Here is a 26,221-nt window from a genome sequence, read left to right on the forward strand (position 1 = left end):
GGGGGAGGGTTTCAGATTCCTGGGACATTGAGACCAGTTCTGGGGGAGGTGGGACCGGTACAAACTGGACGGGTTACACCTGGGCAGGACCGGGACTGATATCCTCGGGGGAATATTTGCTAGAGTGGTTGGGGAGGGTTTAAACTAAAATAGCAGGGGGATGGGAACCTATGCAAGGAGTCAGAGGAAGGGGAATCAAGGACAAGAACAAAAGACAGAAAGGGGAATAAGAAAAGTGATAGGCAGAGAAATCAAGGGCAAGAATCAAACAGGGCCTCAGTGAAAAATAGTGGGAATGGGACAAGTAATGTTAAAAAGACAAGCCTTAAGGCTTTGTGCCTTAACGCGAGGAGCATTCGCAATAAAGTGGATGAATTAACCACACAAATAGCTGTAAACAGGTATGATATAGTCAGGATTACAGAGACATGGCTGCAGGGTGACCAGGGTCGGGAACTGAACATCCAGGGGTATTCAGTATTTAGGAAGAACAGACAAAAAGGAAAAGGCGGTGGAGTTGCATTGCTGGTTAAAGAGGAAATTAACGCAGTAGTGAGGAAAGATATTAGCTCCGACGATGTGAAATTTGTATGGGTAGAGCTGAGAAACACTAAGGGGCAAAAAATTGTTGGTGAGGGGTTGTATTTAAACCCCCAAACACTAATGGTGATGTTGGGAATGGCATTAAACAGGAAATTAGAGACGCAAGCAATAAAGGAACATCTGTAATTATCAGTGACTGTAATCTGCATATAGATTGGGCAAATCAAATTACTAACAATACCATAGAGGAGGAATTCCTGAAGTGTATATGAGATAGTTTTCTGGACCAATACGTTGAGGAACCAACTAGAGAACAGGCCATCCTAGACTGGGTATTGTGTAATGAGAAAGGAATAATTGGCAATCTAGTTGTGCGAGGCCCATTGGGGATGAGCGACCATAATATGATAGAATTCTTCATCAAGATGGAGTGTGACATAGTTGATTCTGAGACTACGGTACTGAATCTTAATAAAGGAAACTACGATGGTACGAGGCATGAGTTGGCTATGATGGGTTGGGAAACATTACTTAAAGGGATGACGGTGGACAGGCAATGGCAAATGTTCAAAGAGTTCAACAATTGTTTATTCCTGTCTGGTGCAAAATTAAAACAGGAAAGGTGGCCAAACCATGGCTTACAAGGGAAATTAAAGATAGTATTAGATCCATGAAAGAGGCATACAAATTAGCCAGAAAAAACAACAGACCTGAGGGTTGGGGGCACTTTAGAATTCAGCAAAGGAGGACCAAGGGATTGATTAAGAAGGGGAAAATAGAGAACGAGAGTAAGCTTGCGGGGAACATAAGACCAGACTCTAAAAGTTTCTATAGGTATGTGAAGAGAAAAAGATTGGTGAAGACAAATGTAGGTCCCTTGCAGTCAGAAACAGGGGAATTTATAATGGGGAACAAAGAAATGGCTGACCAACTAAATACATACTTTGGTTCTGTCTTCACAAAGGAGGACACAAATAACATACCAGAAATGTTGGGGAACACAGGGTTTAGTGAGAGGGAGGAACTGAAAGAAATCAGTATTAGTAGGGAAATGGTGTTGGAGAAATTGATGGGATTGAAGGCCAATAAATCCTCAGGGCCTGAAAATCTAATCCCAGAGTACTTAAGGAAGTGGCCCTAGAGATAATGGATGCATTGGTGGTCATCTTCCAAGATTCTATAGACTCTGGAACAGTTCCTACAGATTGGAGAGTAGCTAATGTAACGCCACTATTTAAAACGGGAGGCAAAGAGAAAAGAGGGAATTATAGACCAGTCAGCCTGACATCAGTAGTGGGGAAAATTCTCGAGTCCATTATAAAAGATTTAATAGCTGAGCACATGGAAAACAGTGGCAGAATCGGACAGAGTCAACATGGATTTATGAAGGGGAAATCATGCTTGACAAATCTACTGGAATTTTTCAAGGTTATAAGTAGTAGAGTTGATAAGGGGGAGCTAGTGGATGTGGTTTATTTGGACTGTCAGAAGGCTTTCGACAAAGTCCCACATAAGAGATTAGCGTGTAAAGTTAAAGTGCATGGGATTGGGGGTAGTGTATTGAGATGGATAGAAAACTGGTTGGCAGACAGGAAACAAAGAGTAGGAATAAACGGGTCATTTTCTGGCAGGCAGTGACTAGTGGGGTACCACAGGGATCGGTGCTGGGACCCCAGCTGTTCACAATATATATAAATGATTTAGATGTGGGAGCTAAATGTGATACCTCCAAATTTGCAGATGACACAAAGCTGGGTGGGAGGGTGAGCTGTGAGGAGGATGCAGAGATGCTTCAGTGTGATTTGGACAAGCTGAATGAGTGGGCAAATGCATAGCAGGTGCAGCATAATGTGGATAAATGTGAGGCTATCTATTTTGGTAGCAAAAAGAGAAAGGCAGATTATTATCTGAATGGCTATAAATTGAGAGAGAGGAATGTGCAATGAGACCTGGGTGTCCTTATACACCAGTCGCTGAAGGTAAGTATGCAGGTGCAGCAGGCGGTAAAGAAAGCAAATGGTATGTTGGCCTTCATAGCCAGAGGATTCGAGTACAGGAGCAGGGATGTCTTGCTGCAATTGTACAGGGCCTTGGTGAGACCACACCTGGAATATTGTGTGCAGTTTTGGCCTCTTTATCTAAGGAAGGATGTACTTGCTATAGAGGGAGTGCAGCGAAGGTTTACCAGACTGATTCCTGGGACGGTGGGACTGATATATGAGGAGAGATTGAGTCGGTTAGGATTATATTCATTGGAGTTCAGAAGAATGAGGGGGGATCTCATAGAAACCTATCAAATTCTAACAGGATTAGACGGGGTAGATGCAGGAAGGATGTTCCCGATAGTGGGGGAGTCCAGAACCAGGTGTCACAGTCTGAGGATATAGGGTAGACCATTTAGCACTGAGATGAGGAGAAATTTCTTCACCCAGAGAGTGGTGAGACTGTGGAATTTGCTACCACAGAAAGTAGTTGAGGCCAAAACATTGTATGTTTTCAAGAAGGATTTAGATATAGCTCTTGGGGCGAAAGAGATCAAAGGCTATGGGGAAAAAGCGGGAGCAGGTTATTGAGTTGGATGATCAGTCATGATCATAATGAATGGCAGAGCAGGCTCGAAGGGCTGAATGACCTACTCCTGCTCCTATTTTCTATGTTTCTATGTAAAAATATTTATTGACCCAGCCTCCACTGCTCTCTGGGGAAGAGAGTTCCAAAGATTCACGACCCTCTGAGAGAAAGAAAATCTTCTTATCTCTGTCCTAAATGGGATAGCTCTTTTTTTAAAATGGTGTCCCTAGTTCTAGTCTCTCCTACAAGGGGAAAAATCCTTTCAGCATCCACCCTGTCACTTCCCCTCAGGATCTTATATGTTTTAATAAGATCACCTCTCAATCTTTTAAACTCTGATGGATACAGGCCTAGCCTGTCTAACCTTACCTTGCAAGATAACATCACCCCCCCCATCCCAGGTATCAGTCAAGTGAGCCTTCTCTGAACTGCTTCTAATGCATTTATATCCTTTCTTAAATAAGGTGACCCAAACTGTACACAGTACTCTAGATGTGGCCTCACCAATGCCCTATACAACTGTAGCAAAGCATCCCTATTTTTATATTTCATTCCCCTTGCAACACATGACAACATTCCATTTGCATTCTTATTCACTTGTTGTCTCTGCATGCTAACTTTTCCTGATTCATGTACCAGGACACCCAGATCCCTCTGTACCGCAGAGTTCTGCAATCTCTCTCCATTTAAATAATATGCTACTGTAAATAATATGCTGCTACTAATATGCTCTTTGGGGAGGCAATGGTGTAGTGGCATTGGCACTGGACTGGTAATCCAGAGACAATGCTCTGGGAACCCGGGTTTGAATCCTACCACAGCAGATGGTGGAATTTGAATTCAATAAATATCTGGAATTAAAAAAGTCTAATGATAACCATGAAACCATTGTCGATTGTCATAAAAACCCATCTGGTTCATTAATGTCCTTTAGGGAAGGAAATCTGCTGTCCTTACCTGGTTTGGACTACATGTGACTCCAGACCCACAGCAGTGTGGTTGACTCTTAAAAATGCCCTCTGAACAAGGGCAATTCGAGATGGACAATAAACGCTGGCCCAGCCAGTGATGCCCACATCCCATGTGGACAAGTTTACATTTTTCCACATTATGCTCCATCTGCCAAATTTTTGCCCATTCACTTAACCTGCCTCTGTCCCTTTGCAGACTCTTTATGTACTCTTCACAACTTACTTTCCTACCTAACTTTGTGTCATCAGCAAATTTAGCAACTGTACATTCATTCGATCCCTTCATCCAAGTCAGTGTTGTAAATTGCGAATAGTTGACTGCTGTTCGCCTTGTAGCATGGTTCTGATATATTTGCATCACCCCCTTATTATTGCTGAAGGATGTTCACAAGCACAGAAGCTCAGGAACTTTGGAACAGACCCAGGGCAGGATTCTTATTATTACAGTATTTAATGTGGTCCTAATGAGTGAGATAAAGACTGTGTAGGCTGAACTGGCATAAATGGCTTGGAGATCCATTAGAAGGAGGAAATAGCAGCAATTCAATCCTTTCTGTACTGGGGATTTTTAGAGGGTGTTACATTCAAACGGTGTGATTTTAAATTTTATGCACGTTTTCATGTTATATCAGCCACCATGTATAGTTGGCGTACCAGATTCATTTGAATGCACCCATTACAAGTGGTGGAGACTATCATCAGTTTTAGTGAAAAAAAGTTAGTGTTCATGAACCAGGAAAGGAAACATGATTTGCAAGCAACTTATTGGACTCACCTAATGACTATTGTGCATTTTGTCTTGTTAGTCATGAGAAGCTGTTCAGCACAGTTTGTACTGGCTTGAACAGGCCAAGATCAACAAAACGGAACCAGGTGGGGATAAAAATCAAGATGCATCGAGCAGAATAATCAAATCACTTCACACTTATTCATTTAAGTTAATGGAAAATTGTTACAAATTTGGGTCTAATGTAGATATTCTCTTCTGTTCAGTGGCCTAAGTTGCTCTTAGAACAGGATTCCACATCCATTACCTTCTGAAATTGATTCAGACTGATTAATATTTATTTCTGCTAATATGTCTCCCTTGCCAAACAAACTGGGTATTGTGTTTTACGGATGTGTTGTGTCCGCCATTCTTGCAATAGGCTGAATGTTTTACTTTAGGTGAGACGAGGCTGGAACAAAGCACAAATGAACAAACTACATTATCAGAGTATCTTCCTGTTTCAGAGTTTTAAAAAAATATTTCCTGGCATGTGGTATCAGGGGCAACAGCACTTGTTGCTCATCCCTAAATGCTGTTGAGAAGGTGGTGGTGAGCCGCCTTCTTGAACCGCTGCAGTCCATCTGGTGCAGATACACCGACAATGCTGTTATGGAGCCTAAATGTTGACCAGGTCTCGCTGCATATGGACACGGATTGCTTCGGTATTGCGAACGGTGCTGAACATTGTGCAATCTTCAGCAAACATCCCCACTCTGACCTTATGATGGGGGAAAGGTCATTGATGAAGCAGCTAAGATGGTTGGGGTTGGGACACTACCCTGAGGAACACCTGCAGTGATGTCCTGGATCTTAGATGATTGGCCTCCAACAATCACAACCAACTTCCAACCAGTGGAGATATTTCCCCCGATTCACATAGACTCCAGTTTTGCTAGGGCTCCTTGATGTCACACTCAGTCAAATGCTGCCTTGATGTGAAGGGCAGTCACTCTCAACTCCCCTGTTGAGTTCAACTCTTTTGTCCATGTTCGGGCCAAAGTTGTAATGAGGTCAGGAGCTGAGTGGCCGTGGCAGATCCCAAAACTGGGCATCGTGAGCAGGTTATTGATGTGTAAGCGTCACCTGATAGCACTGCTGGCAACACCTTTCATCACTTTACTGATGATCGAGAGTAGACTGATGGGGCTGTACTTGGCTGAGTGGAATTTATCCTGCTTTTTGTGTACAGGACATACCCGGGCAATTTTCCACATTGTCATGTAGATGCCAGTGCTGTAGCTGTACTGGAACAGCTTGGGTAGGGGCGCAGCAAGTTCTGGAGCACAAGTCTTCAATTGCAATTCTTGAATTGCAAAAAGTTAGGATGCAGGTACAGCAAGTGATCAGGAAGGCAAATGGAAGGTTGGCACTTATTGTAAGGGGAATAGAATATAAAAATAGGGAAGTTTTACTGCAGTTGTACAGGGTCTTGGTGTGACCACATCTGGAATAGGAACAGAGGAACAGGAATAGGCCATTCAGCCCTCTGTCATTCAATTAGATCATGGCTGATCATCTACCTCAATGCCACTTACCCCGCACTCTCTCCATATCCCTTGATGTCATTAGCCTCTAGAAATCTATCGCTTTCTGTCTTGAACATGCTCAATGATTGAGTTTCCACAGCCCTCTGGGGTAGAGATTCCAAAAGTTCACCACCCTCTGAGTGAAGAAATTCCACCTCATCTCAGTCTTAAATGGCCTTTCCCTTACCCAGAGATTATGTCCCTGGTTTTAGACTCAACATCCAGGGGAAACATTGACCTTGTCATGCCCTGTAAGAATTTTATAAGTTTCAATGAGGTCACCCCTCATTCCTTGAAATTCTAGGGAATACAGACCCAGTCTCCTCATTCTCTCCTCACAAGACAATCCTGCCATCCCAGGGATTAACCTGGTGAACCTCCGTTGCACTCCCTCTATGGCAAGTATATCCTTCCTTAGATAAAGAGACTAAAATGGTATATAGGTGAGGCATGACCAAGGTTCTATAGAATTTCAGCAAGGCATCTTTATTCCTGTACTCAAATTCCCTCATTACAAAGGCCCACGTACCATTTGCCTTCCTAATTGCTCGTTGTACCTGCATGCCAGTTTTTAGTGACTCATGGACAAGGACACCCAGGTCTCTTTGGACACCTGCACTTCCCAACCTCTCACCATTTAAGAAATATTCTGCCTTTCTGATTTTTCTACCAAAGTGAATAACTTCAGTCTTATTTGCATTATTTTCCATCTGCCATGCTCTAGCCCATTCACTTAACCTGTCCAAATCTTCTTGAAGCCTCCTTGCATCCTCCTCACAACTTATGTTCTCACCCTGTTTGGTGTCATCAGCAAACTTGGAAACATTACAATTGGTCTCCACAAGCAAATAATTTATATAGATTGTGAACAGCTGTGGACCTAGCACTGATCCTTGTGGTACCTCACTAGTAACAGCCGGCCATCCTGAGAATGATCCATTTATTCCTACTCTCTGCTTTCTGTCTGCTAACTAATTCTCAATCCATACTAGTATGTTTTCCCCAATCCCAGCTGTACTTTTATTTACTAACCTTCTGTGTGGGACTTTATCAAAAGCCTTCTGAAAATCCAAATATACCATATCCACTGGTTCTCCTTGCTGCAAAGCTACAAGTAACATCCTCAAAAAACTCCAACAAGTTTATCAAACATGATTTTCCTTTCATAAATCCATGTTGAATCTGCCCAATTTTACTATTATTTTCTAATTGTCCAGTTATCATATTCTTTACAGTCGAATCTAACATTTTCTCTATGGCTGATATCAGACCATTAGGTCTATAGTTCTCCATTCTCCCTCTTCCTCCCTTCTTAAATAGTGGGGTTACATCTGCTGTGTACAGCTTTGGTCTCCTTATTTGAAAAAGGATATAATTACATTGGAAGCGGTTCAGAGAAGGTTCACTTGACTCATTTCTGGGATGAAGGGCTTATCTTATGAAGAAAGGTTGGACAAATTGGGCCTATACCCATTGAAGTTTAGAAGAATGAGAGGTGATCTGATTGAAACATATAAGGTCCTGAGGGGACTTGATAGTGTAGATACTGGGAGGATGTTTCCACTTGTGGGAGAGACTAGAACCAAGGGACACAGTTTAAGAATAAGAGGTCTATCATTTAAGATGGAGATGAGGAGAAATTTTTCTCTCAAAGGGTAATAGTCTGTGGAATTCTCTTCACCAGAAAGCAGTGGAGTCTGGGTCATTGAGTTTATTCAAGGCAGAGTTAGACACATTTTAGATCGACTAGGGAGCCAAGGGTTATGTGGGGCAGAAGGCAAAGTGGAGTTGAGACACAACCAGATCAGCCACGATCTTATTGAATGGTGGAGCTTGCAGGGCTGAATGGCCTACTTCTGCTCCTAAATCCTCTGTTCCTATGTCCTACGTATGTACTATTGCCAGAATGTTGTCAGGGTCCTTTGCATTATCCAATGCTTTCAGCCATTCCTTGATAACACATGGGCTGAATTGAATTGCCTGAAGACTGGCACCTGTGATGCTGGGGACCTCAGGAGGAGGCCGAGATGAATCATTAACTTGACACTTCTGGCTCAAGATGGTTGCAAATGCTTCAGCCTTATCTTTTACACTGATATGCTGGGCTTCCCCATCATTGAGGATGGGGTATTTGTGGATTCTCTTCCTCCTCCTGTTAATTGTTTAATCTCCTATCACCATTCATGACTGGATGTGGCAAAGCTTTGATCTGACCTGTTAGTTATGGGATCACTTTGCTCTGTTTATCCCATGCTGCTTCTGCTGTTTGGCACTCAAGTAGTCCTGTACATGTAGCTTCACCAGATAGACACCTCATTTTTAGGTATGCCTGGTGCTGCTCCTGGCATGCCCCCCTTCATTCTTCCTTGAACCAGGGTGATCCCCTGGTTTGATGATAATATTAGGGTGGGAGCTATGCTGGGCTATGAGGTTACAGATTGTGGTTGTATACCATTCTGCTGCTGCTGTTGTCCCACAGTGCCTCGTGGATGCCCAGCTTTGAGTTGCTAGATCTGTTCTGAATTTGCCCAAACACAATGGTGGGTATGCTTAGAGTAAAGATGGGGCTTCCTATACACAATAGGCGTGTAAACAAAGGCAAGTTAACAAGGATTTAATTGTTTATGGTACTTGGGGAAAAATAATATTTTAAAGAACTTTCTTCTTAGTATTTTATAACTTATATGAATAAATGTTGCTTTAAAATCACCACATTGAAATATAACTCTTTTCCAAATCTTTTGTGTAAAAATGGTCAGAATCCTGAAATGTGGCATTATCATTTGAGTAATCACAAAAATAGCATCTGAAATGTGTCAGATCAAAAGTAGTCCTGACTTCAAATCTGTTTTGTTCTAAACTTGATTACAGTTTTGGAAAATCACTGCAGAGGAGAATGGCTGAAGATCCATTTGTTGATGATTTTGGTGGAAAGTGTCGGGGAGGAATTTTATGGAGGTGATGGGGTCTTGGCTTCCTCCTGGGAAAACCTGCCATAATTACGTTCCAATGACTGGCTTTTCTTGGGATCAGGGCAATGGAGCTAGGAAGTTTCACCCATTGAGAGCGTCTAGTAATCAGAAGCTGGCAGCTCTGTTGCCCAGCAGTGTCACTGGGGTGGCATTGGCTAATGCCAGAATAACACCCACCAGAGGCCCAGGATCACGGAGTGACCCAGGCCGTAGGTATATGATGGCAGGAGGGGTTTTGTGAGGTGGGGGTCATAGGCGATGGAGCTGTTGCAGGGGGGAGGTCGGCTGCAAGGGCAGAGTGATGGATCTCAGCGGGCACCCCCTTCCCAATGCCAGATCCCTCAAGTACCTTGGAATGAGGGACACCCCCGACCTCCCTCAACCACCCCCCGCACCCCACCCCCACACTGACCTCCCCCCCCCACCGACCCCCCCCCCACACCCCCCCCCACCCCCACCCCCCACCACCCCTCAGGAGGTCACAAGCAACCGGCACAGGTTTCTGTGTCGTGCTCCCCACATGGCAACAGGCCTGCCCACCATTGGGTTAATTGGGCATTAATTGTTCAATTAAGGGCCTCAATTGGTTGTGGGCAGGGAACAGCTTTAGACTTTAGCTTAAAGCCATGGCGAGGAAAAATTGCTGGAAATGCATGAGGGTATTAGCAGATTTTAGGTACATGAAGAAACTCTGGTTAATGAAAATATTTGGAAAAGTTAGAAGAATTAAACACTCTATGCCATCTTGATTTCTCTGCAGACCACTGATGGAGAAGCTAATGACTAATATTTTTTGGGCATTCTGGACAGAATACTGAATTATGCAGACAGTAAATCACCATTGTCATCCCTTGGTGAGTGACTTCAATTGCACTATTCAATTTAAAGTCCCAGGCGTACATTAACCTTGTATGAAATGGTGAGTTGAACAAAACATGTTGTATGAGACCAGACTCATAAATAAGATGACTTATTAAATCAGTACCGTCAACATAAGGAACAATATTGGGACTTGAGACTAATTTGTGCCTATTATTAGAAATAAGTAGCCAATGGCAAATGCCAAAATTCTGACATTAAAATTGAAAATGCTGGAAATGCTTGGCAGGTCAGTTGGTACCTGAAGGGAAAGGTTACTTTACATTGGGACCTGAAACACTCACCAGTTTTCCTTCTTCAGGTACTAAGTGCCCTACTGGGCTTTTAAATTATTGTTTTTTCAGTTAAATACCTGTTATGATATTGCCAGTACTCATAGTGACACTGGGAATATATCGATGTAAGTATGTTTACAATATTCTTTTAAACCTTAAAACTTGGTGATAGGATAGAAAGAGTTCATCACTTACCCTATAATCACTGGAAGTCACGTAAAATATAGGCAGAAAGGCAAGCCAGATGATACATGTGGTGTACATGGTAAATCCAATAAATTTTGCTTCATTGAAGTTTTCAGGACATTTTCTTGTCTTAAAGGCATAGACTGTACACAGGGTCACCAGCACCACATCATATGTCAAAGATATTAACATGCTGGAGTCTTTTACATTACATTTCAGAATGACTGTCTCTCTTTTCTCAGGAACAGTGTACCTTCTTGTACCAGGAGCCTCCAGCATGAGCCAGACTGACACAATGATAATCTGAACTGAGATGAGACTGAGACAGATGAAGACTTGAGAGCTAGGGCTGATGAACCTGGGTCTCTGGGCCCCTTCCTTCACACCATTAAATATCCGAGCAATACGGTTGGTCTTGGTAAGCAGTGCTGAGTAGCACACGGCAAAGGATGTGCCAAGTCCCAATCGCCGCAAGGTGCATATAGCGGGCGAGGGTTTTGCGATAAAGAAAAATGTCATACAGTAGGAAAAGAAGACCCCAAACAGCAAAATGTAGCAGAGTTCACGTCCTGAGGCTTTGATAAGAGGTGTGTTGTTGTGCTTGACAAAGATAGTGGCAACCATCAGTGTAGTAACAATCCCAGCACATGAGATAGTAATTGGTCCTACAGCCCAGGCATCTCCCCATCTGATAAACTCCTCCGGCAAGTCATAGCATCCTGTGAGGTCTTCATTGGGCCATCTGCCCGGCCCACAGTCCTTGCACGTGAACTCATCCTCCAGGTATGCATAGGGGTCACATGGCACGCAAATCCAGCAGCAGACGTCTCCAGGCTGCATGTTTTTGATCTCGTTTCTGGCACACGGATCACTGCATTGCGATGTGGGGATGTGATGTTTGGGCCAGTGAATCAGGGCTGTGTTCAGGGACAAAGACTTTGCCCATTGGCCAACCTTGATGTAGGTGTATTTTCCTGCAACTTTCTGAAAGTTGAACACATTATATCGGCCAATACCATCTCCATTTTCATCAAATTTGACTTCACTGTCCATATCGCCTGGGGGACGGAATGGGGCTGGAAAAGAGAGGAAGATGACGTTAAAAACACATCTTCGAACAAAGTGATAACCCTATAAAGACAGCACTTATTCAAAAACTATACAATGGTGAAATTTCGTATGCTTCCCGCTTCTCCTCATCACGCACGCCAGCCACAAAGCTTATTGCATCCCAAGTTCGCTGGGACATAAGCAGCTAGATTTTACTCTATGTTAATCTTAAACAGATAGTGTATCCATTGTCTAATCTTTCCAAGTCAACATTTTTGCTCACTGCCAACTCTGTTACCCAGCTGAAAGCAAGAGCTAACTGGAGAGGTGTATGTGAATTTTCCTCTATTTCTCAGAAAATCGCAGGAAAATTCTGTGTTAGAGCCGCCCTAATTCCACCTTGAGCTGGCTCCTCCCGAGCTTCCTTGAGCTGCTGCAGAAGCCCTATCATTGTCCCACCACCTCTGTACAATTCAAAGTGAGAGATGGTGGGGAAGGAGCTCCGGGTTTGCTGGATTGGAGGTTGCGCTGAGTAACTTACACACGACTCAGTGTGGAGCAGAAACTGTTCGGGATCAGAGGCCCAAGGTGAAACTGACAATTCCCTAAGTGGAAGAGGCTGATCTTTGAATTCAGATTTCTTTAAGATAGGAAATGATCTTAGCATAAGTTAAATTTTCTTTCCCCATTCTGCCCACACTTGTTTCTAACTGCTTCTCGGGTTTAGACCACTGACAGAGTTTTGGGTGAGTTGAGCAAATGTGCTTGAAGAGGGTGAAAAGTACACTGGTACTCAGAGTGGATGGAGAGGAAGAGGCAGACATTTTCAGAGTGGCCCTGCTGAGGGTGTGCAATGTTTTGTAGCTCTGTTCTCCAGTTCAGTTAGCGAAGGAGTTGGGTATTAATGTCAATGGCACTTCTGCCCCAAGGGGTTATGTGGGGAGGGGGATTGGGTGGGGGGGGAATGCGGGTGACAGAGTGTGACGGGGTGTGGAATCTCACCTGCGAGTTTAACTGGCTGCGAATGAATGGTCAAAACGAGGGAATAGCTGAATATTCTAGTACCTCACTGGATTGTCTTTGGGGCATGTGGCATTATTCAAATAAAAAATCTCTCGGAAATGAGAAAAGATGAATGAAGTCCACTAGAGGGTGAATGGCACAGTGCCCATGGTTGTGTGGAAGGATTGGGGGGGATGGGGTGGTGGTGGGACAGGGGTTGAGCCACATTACCTTCATGCTTATTCGCCTCCAGCTTGCCAATGTAGCAACATATTTACAATTGCCTGGGAACAAATCACCGAGAGAGGAAAGACTGGTGTGTGGCATATCAAGACTGAATTAGACAGAAGTTAACTTATAGGATAGGGATAAAGCTGTTCACAGTATCCAGGAGGGAAACAGTGGATGCTGAGCAGATGGGAAGGGGTGAACAGATTGTGGTGGGGGGCCCAAAGGCAGAGTTTGGAAGTTGAATATCTAGAAGGATTTGGAAAGCAGTGAGTCTGGTGCCATGACAAAGGGGCTCTCTCTAGTGGTTGATTTTCTCTCGAGTCTATTTCTGTGTATTAGTGACTCACATAGATATACAATTGCTATGTTTAACAACAACTGCAGGTCAGTTATTAAGACAATGCAAGAGCAATGGAAAAAAAGGACAAAGCTCACCAATCTCCTGGATTAATCTACAACACTATGCTATTATTGATTTCCATTTCTGAGCAGGTCTGTCCTGTGACGTCTGGCTCACAAAAATAGCTCATAACTTTTCTTTTTGGCACCTTTCGTTGTATTACCTACATGTACTCCCCATCTGTTTGTTAAAATTGCATTTGGGGCACTATGGAGATCAGAGGACCCCAATGTGTAAGACCTATTGCCCTCAAGGTTGCCAATGGGAGGCCTGTTTAAGAACTGGAATGTTGGAGTACTGGCACACACCTGTTTATGTTGGTTGGCCTGTTAACTTTACCCCATAATATCTAGTGTCAGAGGAGGCCTGAATCAACCCTCTATTTTTCCCAAAAACTTCAGAGACACACGCTATGATTGACGCCAGCTTTTGACTGGCCTTTACACCAGCACAGATGGGTAAGCAAATATTAACAAAGCCCCTTTTACGTCCATAACATCACATTTTCCCTAGTATTTTCCCTAAATGGAAACAAAGTTAGGAAATCTACCCTTTCCATAGCTATGTTCATACTCGAGAGATAGAAATAAAAATAATTAACATAGCTCAGTCTGCAGGGAAGTGAAAATCACTGCAGTAACAATAGGTGGCACTGTGGACTTACTGTATTGAACTAAAAACATATTGGGACAACTCTTCTTCACTGTGAACTCTGTTGAAAGGTACTTTCCAAAATATGACCCAGCCAGTTATGATACAATAATTGTGCAAGTGCAGAATAGCTCCAGAATTTTTGGAAAGCACATTGGTCTGAATGCAATTGGAAAATAGGACTCACCCCTTTAAGAAAAACAAAACTGAAAATGCAGAGTGGGATATTTTCAATGTTTTTGCATCATATATATTATCCCATATTGATAACACAACTCAAAAACATCTCTTTATTTCAGAATTCCACTGCTGCAATTCCCATCGAGGCCAATAACTTTAAACAAGAGATTTGAACTCCCAATCACATCCAGCTTCCAATGGATTCATGACTCCTCGTTTCACCGAGTCATAACACTGAATGACTGTTGCAAGGTGCTTCCCTCCGTTTTTAGAGAATTCCCAAACAGACTACCACCACTCCAGTGATTCCTTCTCTTGGTTATACCAGGATGAATCTTGCAGAACCTGTAGATTGCCACGAGATGCATCTCTTTAACCAGAGACCATTCTCCCTCTCACATTTTGCCTGGTAGTTGGAGAGGACAACAGCCTTCTCTTCTCTGTTGACCACACCAAGGCAGCCTGACGTCTCTGTGAGACTCTTGCTCAATTTCTGTCTACTGTCCAAAACCTCGGAGACAGAAATTCTGTCTAGTCAGCCTAGCTTCTCCTGCCTTTGTTTCAGGTGTGAACAATTTACACCTTTCTCTCAGTAGGGCTCAACCTGGGACCCCGGTTTCCATGGTAATCAAGCCACACAAGCTTGCTGTCGGGCAGAATTTGTAGCAGATCACATGACCCTGTTCACCACTTCATTTTGCCTTGAATAAAGAGACAGTCCAAAACATAATCATTGTATAAACCCTGCAAACGTAACACATGTATTAACCTGGAACAGAAGCATTACTTCTAAAATTAACAGCAATTTATTTGAAGGCTGCAATCTGTTGTTTCCTGCAGTAAGCCTAGTGGGTTAAAATGCATCTATTTCACTGAAATTCACTTTGTATGAAATTCAATGCATCCATTTCCCTATGAAGAATGTCTTTAGGAGGCATTATTAAACAGTTGAATGTAGAGGTACTTCAGTCAGTTTTGTTACATTAACTTCATACAATTGTGAACCCCTTTTCGCTCCATTGGTATTATTTATATTATTATCAGTAATTTAAGCCATCCTATCAGATTTTAGTTGACATTCCACATTTTTTCAACACTTGCTGAACACAAAGAAAAGGCAACAAAGGCAGGCAGTAAGAGTGGGGAAAGTTCCCTTCTCTGCCCACCTGCCTCAGAAGAAAGTGTCTGCAAGGTTGGACCGTCATTGCTGGGAGAGGGTGGGCCTGCTTCGGTTAAAGGGCCTGCTTCGGTGCTGTGGAACTTTGTCCCAGTTATAACAAAAACACAACCAACCTTCACCATCACCCCCCACACCTACCCCATGCTGCATCTTCTCCACGTCATGCCCCCCCAACCCACCCTCTATGCCAAGCTATGCCCCTTCACCAACCACGCTATGGCCCTTCATGTTCCTGATGGCAAGCTATGCATCTCCACCCGTCCACTATGACACTTCATGTTCCCTTTGCCAAGCTCTGCCCTTCCTCCCATGGCCCCCGTACTCCAATGCCAAGCAACGGCACACCCATGCCATTCACCCATTATACACTGTATAGAACCAATCAACCTTGCAGTGACAGTAGGCTGTGTTAAAAAAAAGCTTTAAAATGAATTAATTCATAACTTTCTGCTACTTGTTTAAAACATAATTTCACTAGAAAGCAATAAACATGTCAATCACCCAGACCCTTCAAATTATCAATAACAAAAACCCACAAATGCTTAAACCACTTAACCTTGTGTAAATAAACATTGTGAACTTGAGTGTAGAGATCAGAGAGTCTGAGCTTTCAATCAAGCAGTGTTTTCCTTGGGGTGCAGATGTTTCAACAAGTGTAATGGTTGCCTGGATTCTCAGCCAAGCTGTATGCTTCATATGGGGTGAGTTGTAGAAATATCTCTATGTCCTTTGTGGTGAGAAACAGTAATTTTTTTAAAATTTATTCACGGGATGTGGGCTTTGCTGGCTGGGCCAGCATTTGTTACCCATCCCTAGTTCCCCTTGAGAAGGTTGTCATGTGCTGCCTTCTTGAACTGCTGTAATCCATGTGGTGTAGGTACATCCACAGTGCTATTAGGAAGGGAGTTCCAGGATTTTGACCCAGCGACTGTAAAGGAATGGTGATATATTTCCAAGTCAGGATGGTAAGTGACTTGGAGGGTGGTGGTGTTCCCATTTATCTGCTGTCCTTGTCCTTCTAGACAGTAGTGGCCATGGGTTTGGAAGGTGCTGTTGAAGGAGCCTTGGTGAATTCCTGCAGTGCATCTTGTAGTTGGTACACACTGCTGCTACTGTGCGTCGGTAGTGGAGGGCGTGAATGTTTCTGGATGTGGTGCCAATCAAGCAGACTGCTTTGTCCTAGACAGTGTCAAGCTTCTTGAGTGTTGTTGGAGCTGCACTCATCCAGGCAAGTAGGGAGTATTCCATCACACACCTGACTTGCGCCTTGTAGATGGTGGCCAGGCTTTGGGGAGTCAGGAGGTGTTATTTGTCGCACGATCCCTAGCCTCTGACCTGCTCTTGTAGCCGCAGTATTTATATGGCTAGTCCAGTTCAGTTTCTGGTCAATGGTAACACCCAGGATGTTGATAGTGGAGATTCAGTGATGGTAATGCCATTGAACATCAATGGGCGATGGTTGGATTCTTTCTTGTTGGAGATGGTCATTGCCTGGCACTTGTGTGGTACAAATGTTACTTGCCACTTGTCAGCTCAGACCTGGATATTGTCCAGATCTTGCTGCCTTTGGACATGGACAGCTTCAGTATCTGAGTAGTTAGGAATGGTGCTGAACATTGTGCAATCATCAGCGAACATACCCACATCTGATCTGTGCTAGGTATGACTCCAACCAGTGGAGAGATAATCCCCTGATTCCCATTGACTCCAGTTTTGCTGGGGCTCCTTGATTCCTCAAATGCAGCCTTGATGTCAAGGGCAGCCAATATAACCTAACTCAGGAGTTCAGCTCTTTTGTCCATGTTTGAACCAAGGCTGTAATGAGGTCAGGAGCTGAGTGTCCCTGACAGAACCCAACTGGGCGTCAGTGAGCAGGTTATTGCTAAGCAAGTGACGTTTGATAGCGCTGTTAATGATCCCTTCCATTACTTTACTGATGATCAAGAGTAGACTGATGGACTGGTAACTGGTTGGGTTGGATTTGTCCTGCTTTTTGTGTACAGGACATACCTGGACAATTTTCCACATAGCCGGGTAGATGCCAGTGTTGTAGCTGTACTGGAACAGCTTGGCTAGGGGTGCGGCAAGTTCTGGAGCACAAGTCTTCAGTACTATTGCCTGAATATTGTCAGGGCCCCATAGCCTTTGCAGTATCCGGTGCCTTCAGGGATGGTGATGGTGCTGTCTGGGACATTATTGATAAGATATGATTCCGTGAGGAGGACTATGTCAGGCTTATACTTGACTAGTCTGTGAGACAGCTCTCCCAATTTTGGCACAAGCCCCCAGACGTTAGTAAGAAGGACTTTGCAGAGTCGACAGGGCTGAGATTGCTATTGTCATTTCCGGTGCCTAGTTCGATGCTGGGTAGTCTGTTTGGTTTCATTCCTTTTTTGTTGTGACCTGCTAGGTCATTTCAGAGGGCATTGCTTTGGATATGGAGTCACATGTAGGCCAGACCAGGTAAGGATGAGAGGTTTCCTTCCCTAAAGCACATTCATGAACCAGATGGGGTTTTACTATAATCGACAATGATTTCATCATTAATTCCCAATTTTTATTGAATTCAAATTCAAATTCCACCACCTGCCATGGTGAGATTCAACCCTGGGTCCTCCAGGGCATTTCCCTGAGTCTCTGGAATACCAGTGACAATACCAATACGCCATCACCTCCCCTAATCTTGCAGCACTGTCTGTAAAATGCTCCAAAGGTTTGATGTTATTGGAAATTGGTTTTATTTGGCCCAAATAACTGGCTCCAGTGATATTTTTCACTGCTAGTAATTGCTTCTTGCTAAATGATGCTGATCAACAGGGCTTTCTGTTAACACCGCCGATGCAATTCTTCTGGTTTTCCAATTATTCCAATTTTCTTGGTACACCAAGGGAATGGCTAACCCCACCCAAAATCAGTGGATGGTAATTAAAAAAAAATGCACACATCCCTTGAATTTCGGTTGATTGGTTTCAAAAGATGATTTATATTTTGTACAGGAGACACTGTAACGACATGTGTATCTGTGCCTAGCACTGGAAATACAATGAGTAAGCACATCACCAAAAATCAAAATTCAGTATGTAATTGGGACATTACTCTCTTGCTTTTATCCACTTAATTCTTTGATAAAGGAAAGCAGATGGACCAGGCGATTTTTTTCCTGTGTCATTATTCATATGTACATTACCTGACATTGCAACACTTACATTACTAAATGACAACATTTATAAACCAATTTCATATTCTGAATTGAATGGCTGAGACCAACATCAAGAGTCCAATCCTATTAACACCTGAAAACCATAGGGCATGTTATTTAACATTATCAATAATTGAGCTGGTTTTCCAAGAGCAAGGGTAACTAATCATCTTTTGAAGTGACAAAAAACATAGACATCGAATTTGTACAATTTTTTTTTCAAAGGCACTGCATAAAACAAGTGATAAGGACCCTAATTTCTTTTTCAACAAAAAGCGGGGCTGGATTTTGTTTCAATGCTGGTTCCAAACCCTGTATGTGTTGTCACTTGGTAATGTAAGTGGGAGTACCTGCATCCGATGTGGGTGTTTGTGCCCGATCCTCCTGGCATTCTGCCCTCCCAATCCACCACCGCGTCTGCTCTGGTGGACTCCACTAAATCCAGGTTGGGGATTTTCTGACAAAGGGCTGTCAAATATGACTGTGAGCGGACAATATGGCGAGAAAGCCAAAAATCGGGCTTCACAACGTCGTGAAACCAGTTTGCAATCGCCCGCTCTGCCGGTCAATGGCAGATGCGTGTTTCCCATCGTCAGGCGTTGGGAATCTCATTGTAATACATCTGCAAATCATTACAAGCCCAGCTTGCCGGAATCACACCCCCAGGCTGGATCATCTGAGCACGTGATTTCACAACAGCATATAAAGGGTGTGCATTTGGTGAGCTGTACTTCACCTGGGACTTTGAGGTTGGTTTGCCTACCCTGCTTCAGGCAGCACTTGCAGTCACGAGCGCCAGGCTTCACAAACAGCACCACATCACTTTTAGGGGGCTTACGGGCAGCTCTACCTACCAGACCAGCCATAATGCAGGGGAAGCTTTTCAACGGCTGCAGGTTTAGGGCTGGCTTGGGGAAGGGGGAGAAATGACCTCAGGCAAGGGAAGAGGCAACAGGATGAGGGCTGCACTGGGGAAGGAGGGTATCCCAGGGTGTGTGTGGGGGCACATGTTGATCTGTGCAAGTGGACTCAAGATGGTGAGGGCTGAGGAGGGCAGTCTCCAGAGGAGATGAGGCCAGATGGAGATGTGAGGGTGTGTGTGAGAGAGTGAGTGGTGATGTCCCTTGAGCTGGCAGTGAGTGAGATGCCAGTGAATGTGTGATGGGCTTGTGAGTGTGTGAGTTTAGAGTGATGAGATGGTTGCCTTACCCTGGCTGCAGGGATGAGATCATTCATCCTCTTTCTGCACTGGATGGCCAACCTCTTCAGTGCAGCATTAGCACTGACCACCACTGCCATCACCTATCATGTTGGTGTGGTAATATTGCTGCCCCTCCTGCAGCCAGAACAAAGTAGAGGACATCATGGCGGGCCTCCACAGTGTCCAAAAGGTGCTTGAGGGATGTATCACTGACTTAGAGGGCTGCAGTCTTTTTGCCTTTCAGGGTCATGTGCAGGGTGAAGTGCAGCACTCCTGGGCTGGAAGCACTGAGAGGTGCACACGCAGCTGCACTTTAAATGTGGCGCCTGGCATGATGAAGCGGCGATGTGACAGCATGGTGGGTGAATTAGAGCCTGCCTGCCATTGAAATGGCGTGTTTCCCAGGGATGCATAATTAATACGATGGGGCTGGGACAACATAGCGTGAGAATCCACCATTGCGGCCGGTGTGTATAACATCTCCCGCCTGCTACCGCACTTAATGTAAATCTGGGATGATTCTGCCCTGTCTTTCTCTTGCTGGTACAACAAAGGAAAAATATAAGACTAAAAAGCTGTAATAAATAATAAATACAGACTTCGTGCTTCAGGTCAATGGCCTTCAGAATTGATCTGATGAAAGACCATCGACCAGAATTACTAACTCTGCTTCTCTCTCTCCACACAAGCTGCCTGACCCTACTGGCTTTCCAACACTTTCTGATTTATTTTACTGCTGTTTTTTGATTGAGCATCTCTATGAAACTGCAGTGTTCAAAAATACCTTGGAAAAGGAAAGCGGATCACTGTCTAATTCACACTGAAGGATGGTTATGTCAGGGATGTGCAGGAGGGCACTTAACATTCACAGAACCACTGAATAATACTGACCTTAAATAAAGGAAGAAGCAAGAGTGGGCATCAAGACCCCCCAAATTGGTCTTTATTAAAAAACATGCTGCAAGAATTCTGCATATTAGGAGCTGGTTGAAAATAAAAACAGAAAATGCTGGAAATACTTTCTCGATCTGGCAACAGAGTGAATGTTTCAGATCTGTGACCTTTCATCAGGAACTGTCCCTCGATCCTGAACCATGTGGTTTCTCAATATTTCCTCAATAGCATGCAACTTTAGAATATTCTGGAAAAAAACAGTAAAACGGCCTGATATGAGAGAATAGCATTATCAGTTAAAAACAGTATTTTATTAAATCAAGGTGAAAGAAATTCAGGATCCGTTGAAAGTTTTCTGGTTTCATGACCTTTAATCACTAAGAAGCAATGTGTTTAGTAACAATCTAAAAGAAACAGAATAAGGGTGAAAAGCTCACGACATTTTTATGCTGTCCTGAAGGCTGTATTGTCTTTTCTCAGAAATTATTTTAGTTTATTCCAATGCTACCGTAATGCAGGAACTGCTCAATGATTCATTATTTTTCAGTAATGGCATCTATATATTTCTATTTTAAAATGGCTTACCATAATTGCAGTTTGACTGAGAATTATTTGATTATACCACACCCATGTAAAGATGTACGTATTTTGGAAGATAAAAATACTACTTAAATATTTGTAAATTTATGCAATTGCGATATTTATCAGCTGTTGAATCCTTCAAAGAGCAGTAGCTATAGATTTTTTTAAACAATTATTTTCACTATTTTTTGCATTAAAATTCTGTTTGAAAGATAGATTCAGCTGCAACAATCAATCTCTCTTCTGTGGCTGAAATGAATTTACTCTCTTCCACTTTACTGGAAATTGATGATTTATCATGTGGGGATTATTTCTTATTACTTGCAAGCTGATACTCTGCAATCTGGACTGATCCTGCCGACTTTCTGTGAGCTCTGTGTAGCTCAGCTTCTGGTTCTGTGTGAAGTGTGGGGAGGGTAACAATGGAAACTGTGTTCTCATCACTGGATAACAGGCTGATGTTATGCTGAAGTTGCTTTACTCTGCAGCTGACCATACTATGGTTAACCTGGCTTGATGTGGAAACAAGTGGCTATTTGTAGAAATGGACGTGTAAGTTGCACTTGTGTTTTAAACTTTAAATGAGAAAACATTCTGTTGGTGGGTTTATTCAATAGGAATTTGCTAGCTTCAAGGATCTAGCAGCCAGACAGTAGCTATGCGCACTTCATTTAGCTGTTACTTCCAGCCAAGAGATGGCTGAAGACTTCAGTTTTTTAATCCATTCACAGGATGTGGGCGTCGCTGGCTGGGCCAGCTTTTATTGCCCATCCCTAATTGCCCCTTGAGAAGGTGGTGGTGAGCTGCCTTCCTGAACTGCTGCAGTCCATGTGGTGTAGGTACACTCACAGTGCTGTTAGGGAGGGAGTTCCAGGATTTTGACCCAGCGACAGTGAAGGAACGATGATATATTTCCAAGGCAGGATGGTGAGTGACTTGGAGGGGAACTTGCAGGTGGTGGTGTTCCCATCTGTTGCCCTTGTCCTTCTAGATGGTAGTGTTAGTGGGTTTGTACAGTAGTACAGTATTGGGCAGCAGAAAACTGTAGAATATTAAATAGAACATTGACTTTGAGCTGATGCTTCCCTGACATGGCTGTTTCCAAATTTTGAAAGTCTGATTTACAGATCAATATTAAAACAAAAGGAATTGTTCCTCTGTGTACAATCAAACTATGACATTAATTAGAATAGATTACAATTCAAGTTTGAACAATTCTTGTGTAGCTTAAATTGAAAATTTTATTGAAACTAGTTTCTTGGTTTGTCTATGATTTTTCAATTTCCCATAATAGAGAATCAAATGTGAGGCTGAGCAGCTCACGGGGGAGCAGAGCATTTAAGGCTTTTTAATACCAGAAATGAGTGGGTATACATATCAGGAAAGGTTTGACAGGGTGGGTCTCTTTTCTCATGAAGTAAGAAGGTTGAGGGATGACCTAATAGACGTCTTTAAAATGATGAAAGGTTTTGATTGAGTGGATACAATGAGAATGTTTCCTTTTGTGGAGAAGAGCATAACCAGAGGCCATCAATATGAGATAGTCACCAAGAAATCCAATAGGGAATTCAGGAGAAATGTCTTTATCCAAAGAATGGTGAGAATGTGCAACCACAGGGAGTGGTTGAAGTGAATAGTGTAGATGCATTTAAGGGGAAGCTAGATAAACATGAGGGAGAAGGGAATAGAGGGTTACGATGGTAGATTTAGATGAAGAAAGATGGGAGGATGATCAAGTGGAGCACAAACATTGGCATGAACTGGTTGGGCCGAATGGTCTGTTTCTATGCTGTACATCCTATGTAATGCTATGTAATGGTTTACTGTTCACCTGTTTAAAGTGACCAGAACACTCCTAAGGTGATTAAAGTGCCTCAAGCATAGCACAGTAAATTGTTTAAGAGCCGAGGTGATAGTTGGTGGAGTAGACAGTGAAGGCTACCTTCTAATGTCCATTTCTGGAAAACCTCACTCCATTGATGAACAAGTAATAGGGTAAACACAGAGGGAAGATACTAATCATCTACCATCTTTCTTTCATTTTCTGCTATAAGATTGCCGAAGTAATTATTTATTTACCTGTGACTTTTACCATTAAGCCTTTTCGTTTGGTTTGAATATGTTATAGCCTATCTCCTGAGTAAATATTGCCCATTGACAGTCTGATTTATCAACCGTCTGATTCTTTTGGGGTAGACTCGCTTCCATTACTCTGAAACTTGCTCTTTTTCAGTCCAAAATACCTGATTTTGACTCTACTTTTTAAAATCAGATATGACTGTAAATCTAATTGTCTTATATCACAGTGTTGTCCCAGCCTTTAGGTTTGAGCTAGAATTAGGTTCAGCACTTTCTTTACTGGATATATTACATAATGGCCCAGAGTCTGCATTGGGGATAATGTTGTGGCTAACAGCGTTAGTCATTATTATGGAGTAAACTGGACTGTAACTTCCGGGGTCTGCACATGTACAGTCATACATGGAAACCCAGAAATGTGCTCTGATTTTCCCTGCTTCTCTGCCAGCTGTACTACAGCAGAATATCCCTGATAGACTCTGCATGGAAAGAACTGTGAAGTTGGTTTACTTAGCATTAGCTACCCACTAAACACACCAGAAAAACCTGGGCCTGGTGGATTTGGCTGTAAGTGAATTCTTAACGATGTGATCAGCCCTAATTACTGCTAAACAATTGGCCCAACCATTACTCTTCCATATGGGGGAGGACATATGTAAATTAATTCACTCCTTAATGCCTAAGGTCTAATGAAATATGACCAAAATATTGAAAATCACATTTTGTATTCTCAGCGGCATCAAAGTTTAGTAATATTTAATTTGGAGATTCCTCATTGCTGGAGAGCTTCCTGGAACGACAGCTGGAGGATTGAGGGTGGTTTGCTTTGTTCTTCGTGACTTTAATTACATTATTGCACTTACTGGCATTACCCACAAGGGTGGTGGATATGGAAACAATCAACAATTTCAAAAGGAAATTAAATAGACACTTGATAGGCGATGGTGAAGTGGTCTTGTCGCTGGGCTAGTAATCCAGAGACCCAGAGTAATGCTCTAACCACCACAGCAGTTGGTGGAATTTGAATTCAATAAATTGAAAGTCTAATGATGACCCACAAAGCCATTTGCTGATTGTTGTAAAAACCCACCTGGTTCACTAATGCCCTTTAGGGAAGGAAATCTGCCATCCTTACCTGGTCTGGGCTACATGTGACTCCAGACCCACAGCAATGTGGCTGACTATCAAGTGCCCTTTGCAATGGCCTAGCAAGCCACTCAATTGTATCAAACCACGACAGTCTCAAAAAGCGTACAAAATCGGATCCACCATCCAGCATCGGAATAGGCACCGGAAGTGACAAGGGCAAACTCAGCCCTGTCGATCCTGTGAAGATCCTTCTTATTAACATCTGTGACCTAGTGCCAAAATTGGGACAGCTGTCTCACAGATTAGTCAAGCAACAGCCTGACATAGTCATACTTATGGAATCATATCTTACAGATAATGTCCCAGACACCACCTTCACTATCCCTGGGTATGTCCTGTCCCACTGAAAGGACAGGCCCAGCAGAGGTGCCAGCACAGTGGTATACAATTGGGAGGGAGTTGCCCTGGGAGTCCTCAACATCGGCTCTGGACTCCATGAAGTCTCATGGCATCAGGTTAAGCATGGCAAGGAAACCTCCTGCTGATTACCACGTACCACCCTCTCTCAGCTGATGAATCAGTGCCCCTCCATGTTGAACACCACTTGGTGGCAAGGGCGCAGAATGTACTCTGGGTGGGGGACTTAAGTGTCCATCACCAAGAGTGGCTCGGAAGCACCATTACTAACCAAGCTGGCTGAGTCCTAAATGACATGACTACTAGACTGCAAGTGGTGAGGGAACCAACAAGAGGGAAAAACATACTTGACCTCTGGCAAGGGAAGAGGCTGCAGGTGAGGGCTGTACTGGGCAAGGGGGGTGTTCAGGGTGTGTGAGTGGGCACATGTTGATCCGTGCAAGTGGCCTCAAGATGATGGGGGCTGAAGAGACAGCCTCCAGAGGTGATGAGGCCAGATGGAGATGTGAGTGTGTGTGTGAGCAAGTGAGTGGTGACGTCCCTTGAGCTGGTAGTGAGTGAGATGCCAGTGAATGTGTGGTGGGTTTGTGAGTGTGTGAGTTTAGAGCGATGAGATGGTTGCCATACCCTGGCAGCAAGGATGAGATCATTCATTCGTTTTCTGCACTGAACGGCTGACCTCTTGTGTGCAGCATTGGTACTGACCACCTCTGCTACCACCTCCCAAGCTGGAGTGGTGAGACCGATGGGTCTCCTGCAGCCAGAGCAGGGGTACAGGACATCTCAGTGGGCCTCCGTGGTGTCCAGAAGGCATCCCAGGGATGTGTCGCTGAATCGGAGGGTTGCACTCTTCTTGGCTTTTGGGGCCATGTCTTCACTGGAGCAGTCCTGGGCTGCAAGGGTTGAGAAGCGTGCGTGCGGCTGCAGTTTAAATATGGCGCCCGGAGTGAGGAAGCGGCAAGGTAATGGTGTGGGGTCAAATTGGAGCCGCCCACCAGCGAGACAGCCTGTTTCCTGTGGCTTCATAATTAATGAGATGGGACAGTACAATACGTTAAAAAAACCCGCCAATGCGGCCGGCGGGTAAAAGATTCTTTTTTCCCCCCGCTACCACACTTTGTGTAAATCTGGGGCTATTCTGCCCATTGGCTCCAACAGTACAGCTCTGTACTGAAGTGTCAGCCTGTCTTACAGGCTCAAATCTCTGGAGTAGATTTTGAACTCACAAGTTTTTGACTGAAAGGTAAAAGTGCTATCGCTATCCAATGCTGATACTAGCTACTTTGCTAAATTCACGCCCTGATATTATTTAGTTAATTCCTGGTCGGGTTCTGCTTTAGGCACGCTCATAATTATTAAATATTGAAACATTTC

General features: G+C 43.6%; 1 protein-coding gene across 2 annotated transcripts in view; it reads right to left on the bottom strand.

Annotated features, from left to right (window-relative positions):
- The window catches only part of LOC121285930 (metabotropic glutamate receptor 3-like), a 209,173-nt gene that overhangs the window by 10,221 nt on the left and 172,731 nt on the right, over positions 1–26,221 (bottom strand). For both annotated transcript variants that reach the window (XM_041202886.1, XM_041202887.1), the window contains one exon: positions 10,702–11,768. In XM_041202886.1, coding sequence (XP_041058820.1) covers positions 10,702–11,768 — 1,067 coding nt within the window. The remainder of the gene's footprint in view (positions 1–10,701; positions 11,769–26,221) is intronic.

Source organism: Carcharodon carcharias, chromosome 13 (assembly GCF_017639515.1).
Source record: "Carcharodon carcharias isolate sCarCar2 chromosome 13, sCarCar2.pri, whole genome shotgun sequence".
Lineage (NCBI taxonomy): Eukaryota > Metazoa > Chordata > Chondrichthyes > Lamniformes > Lamnidae > Carcharodon > Carcharodon carcharias.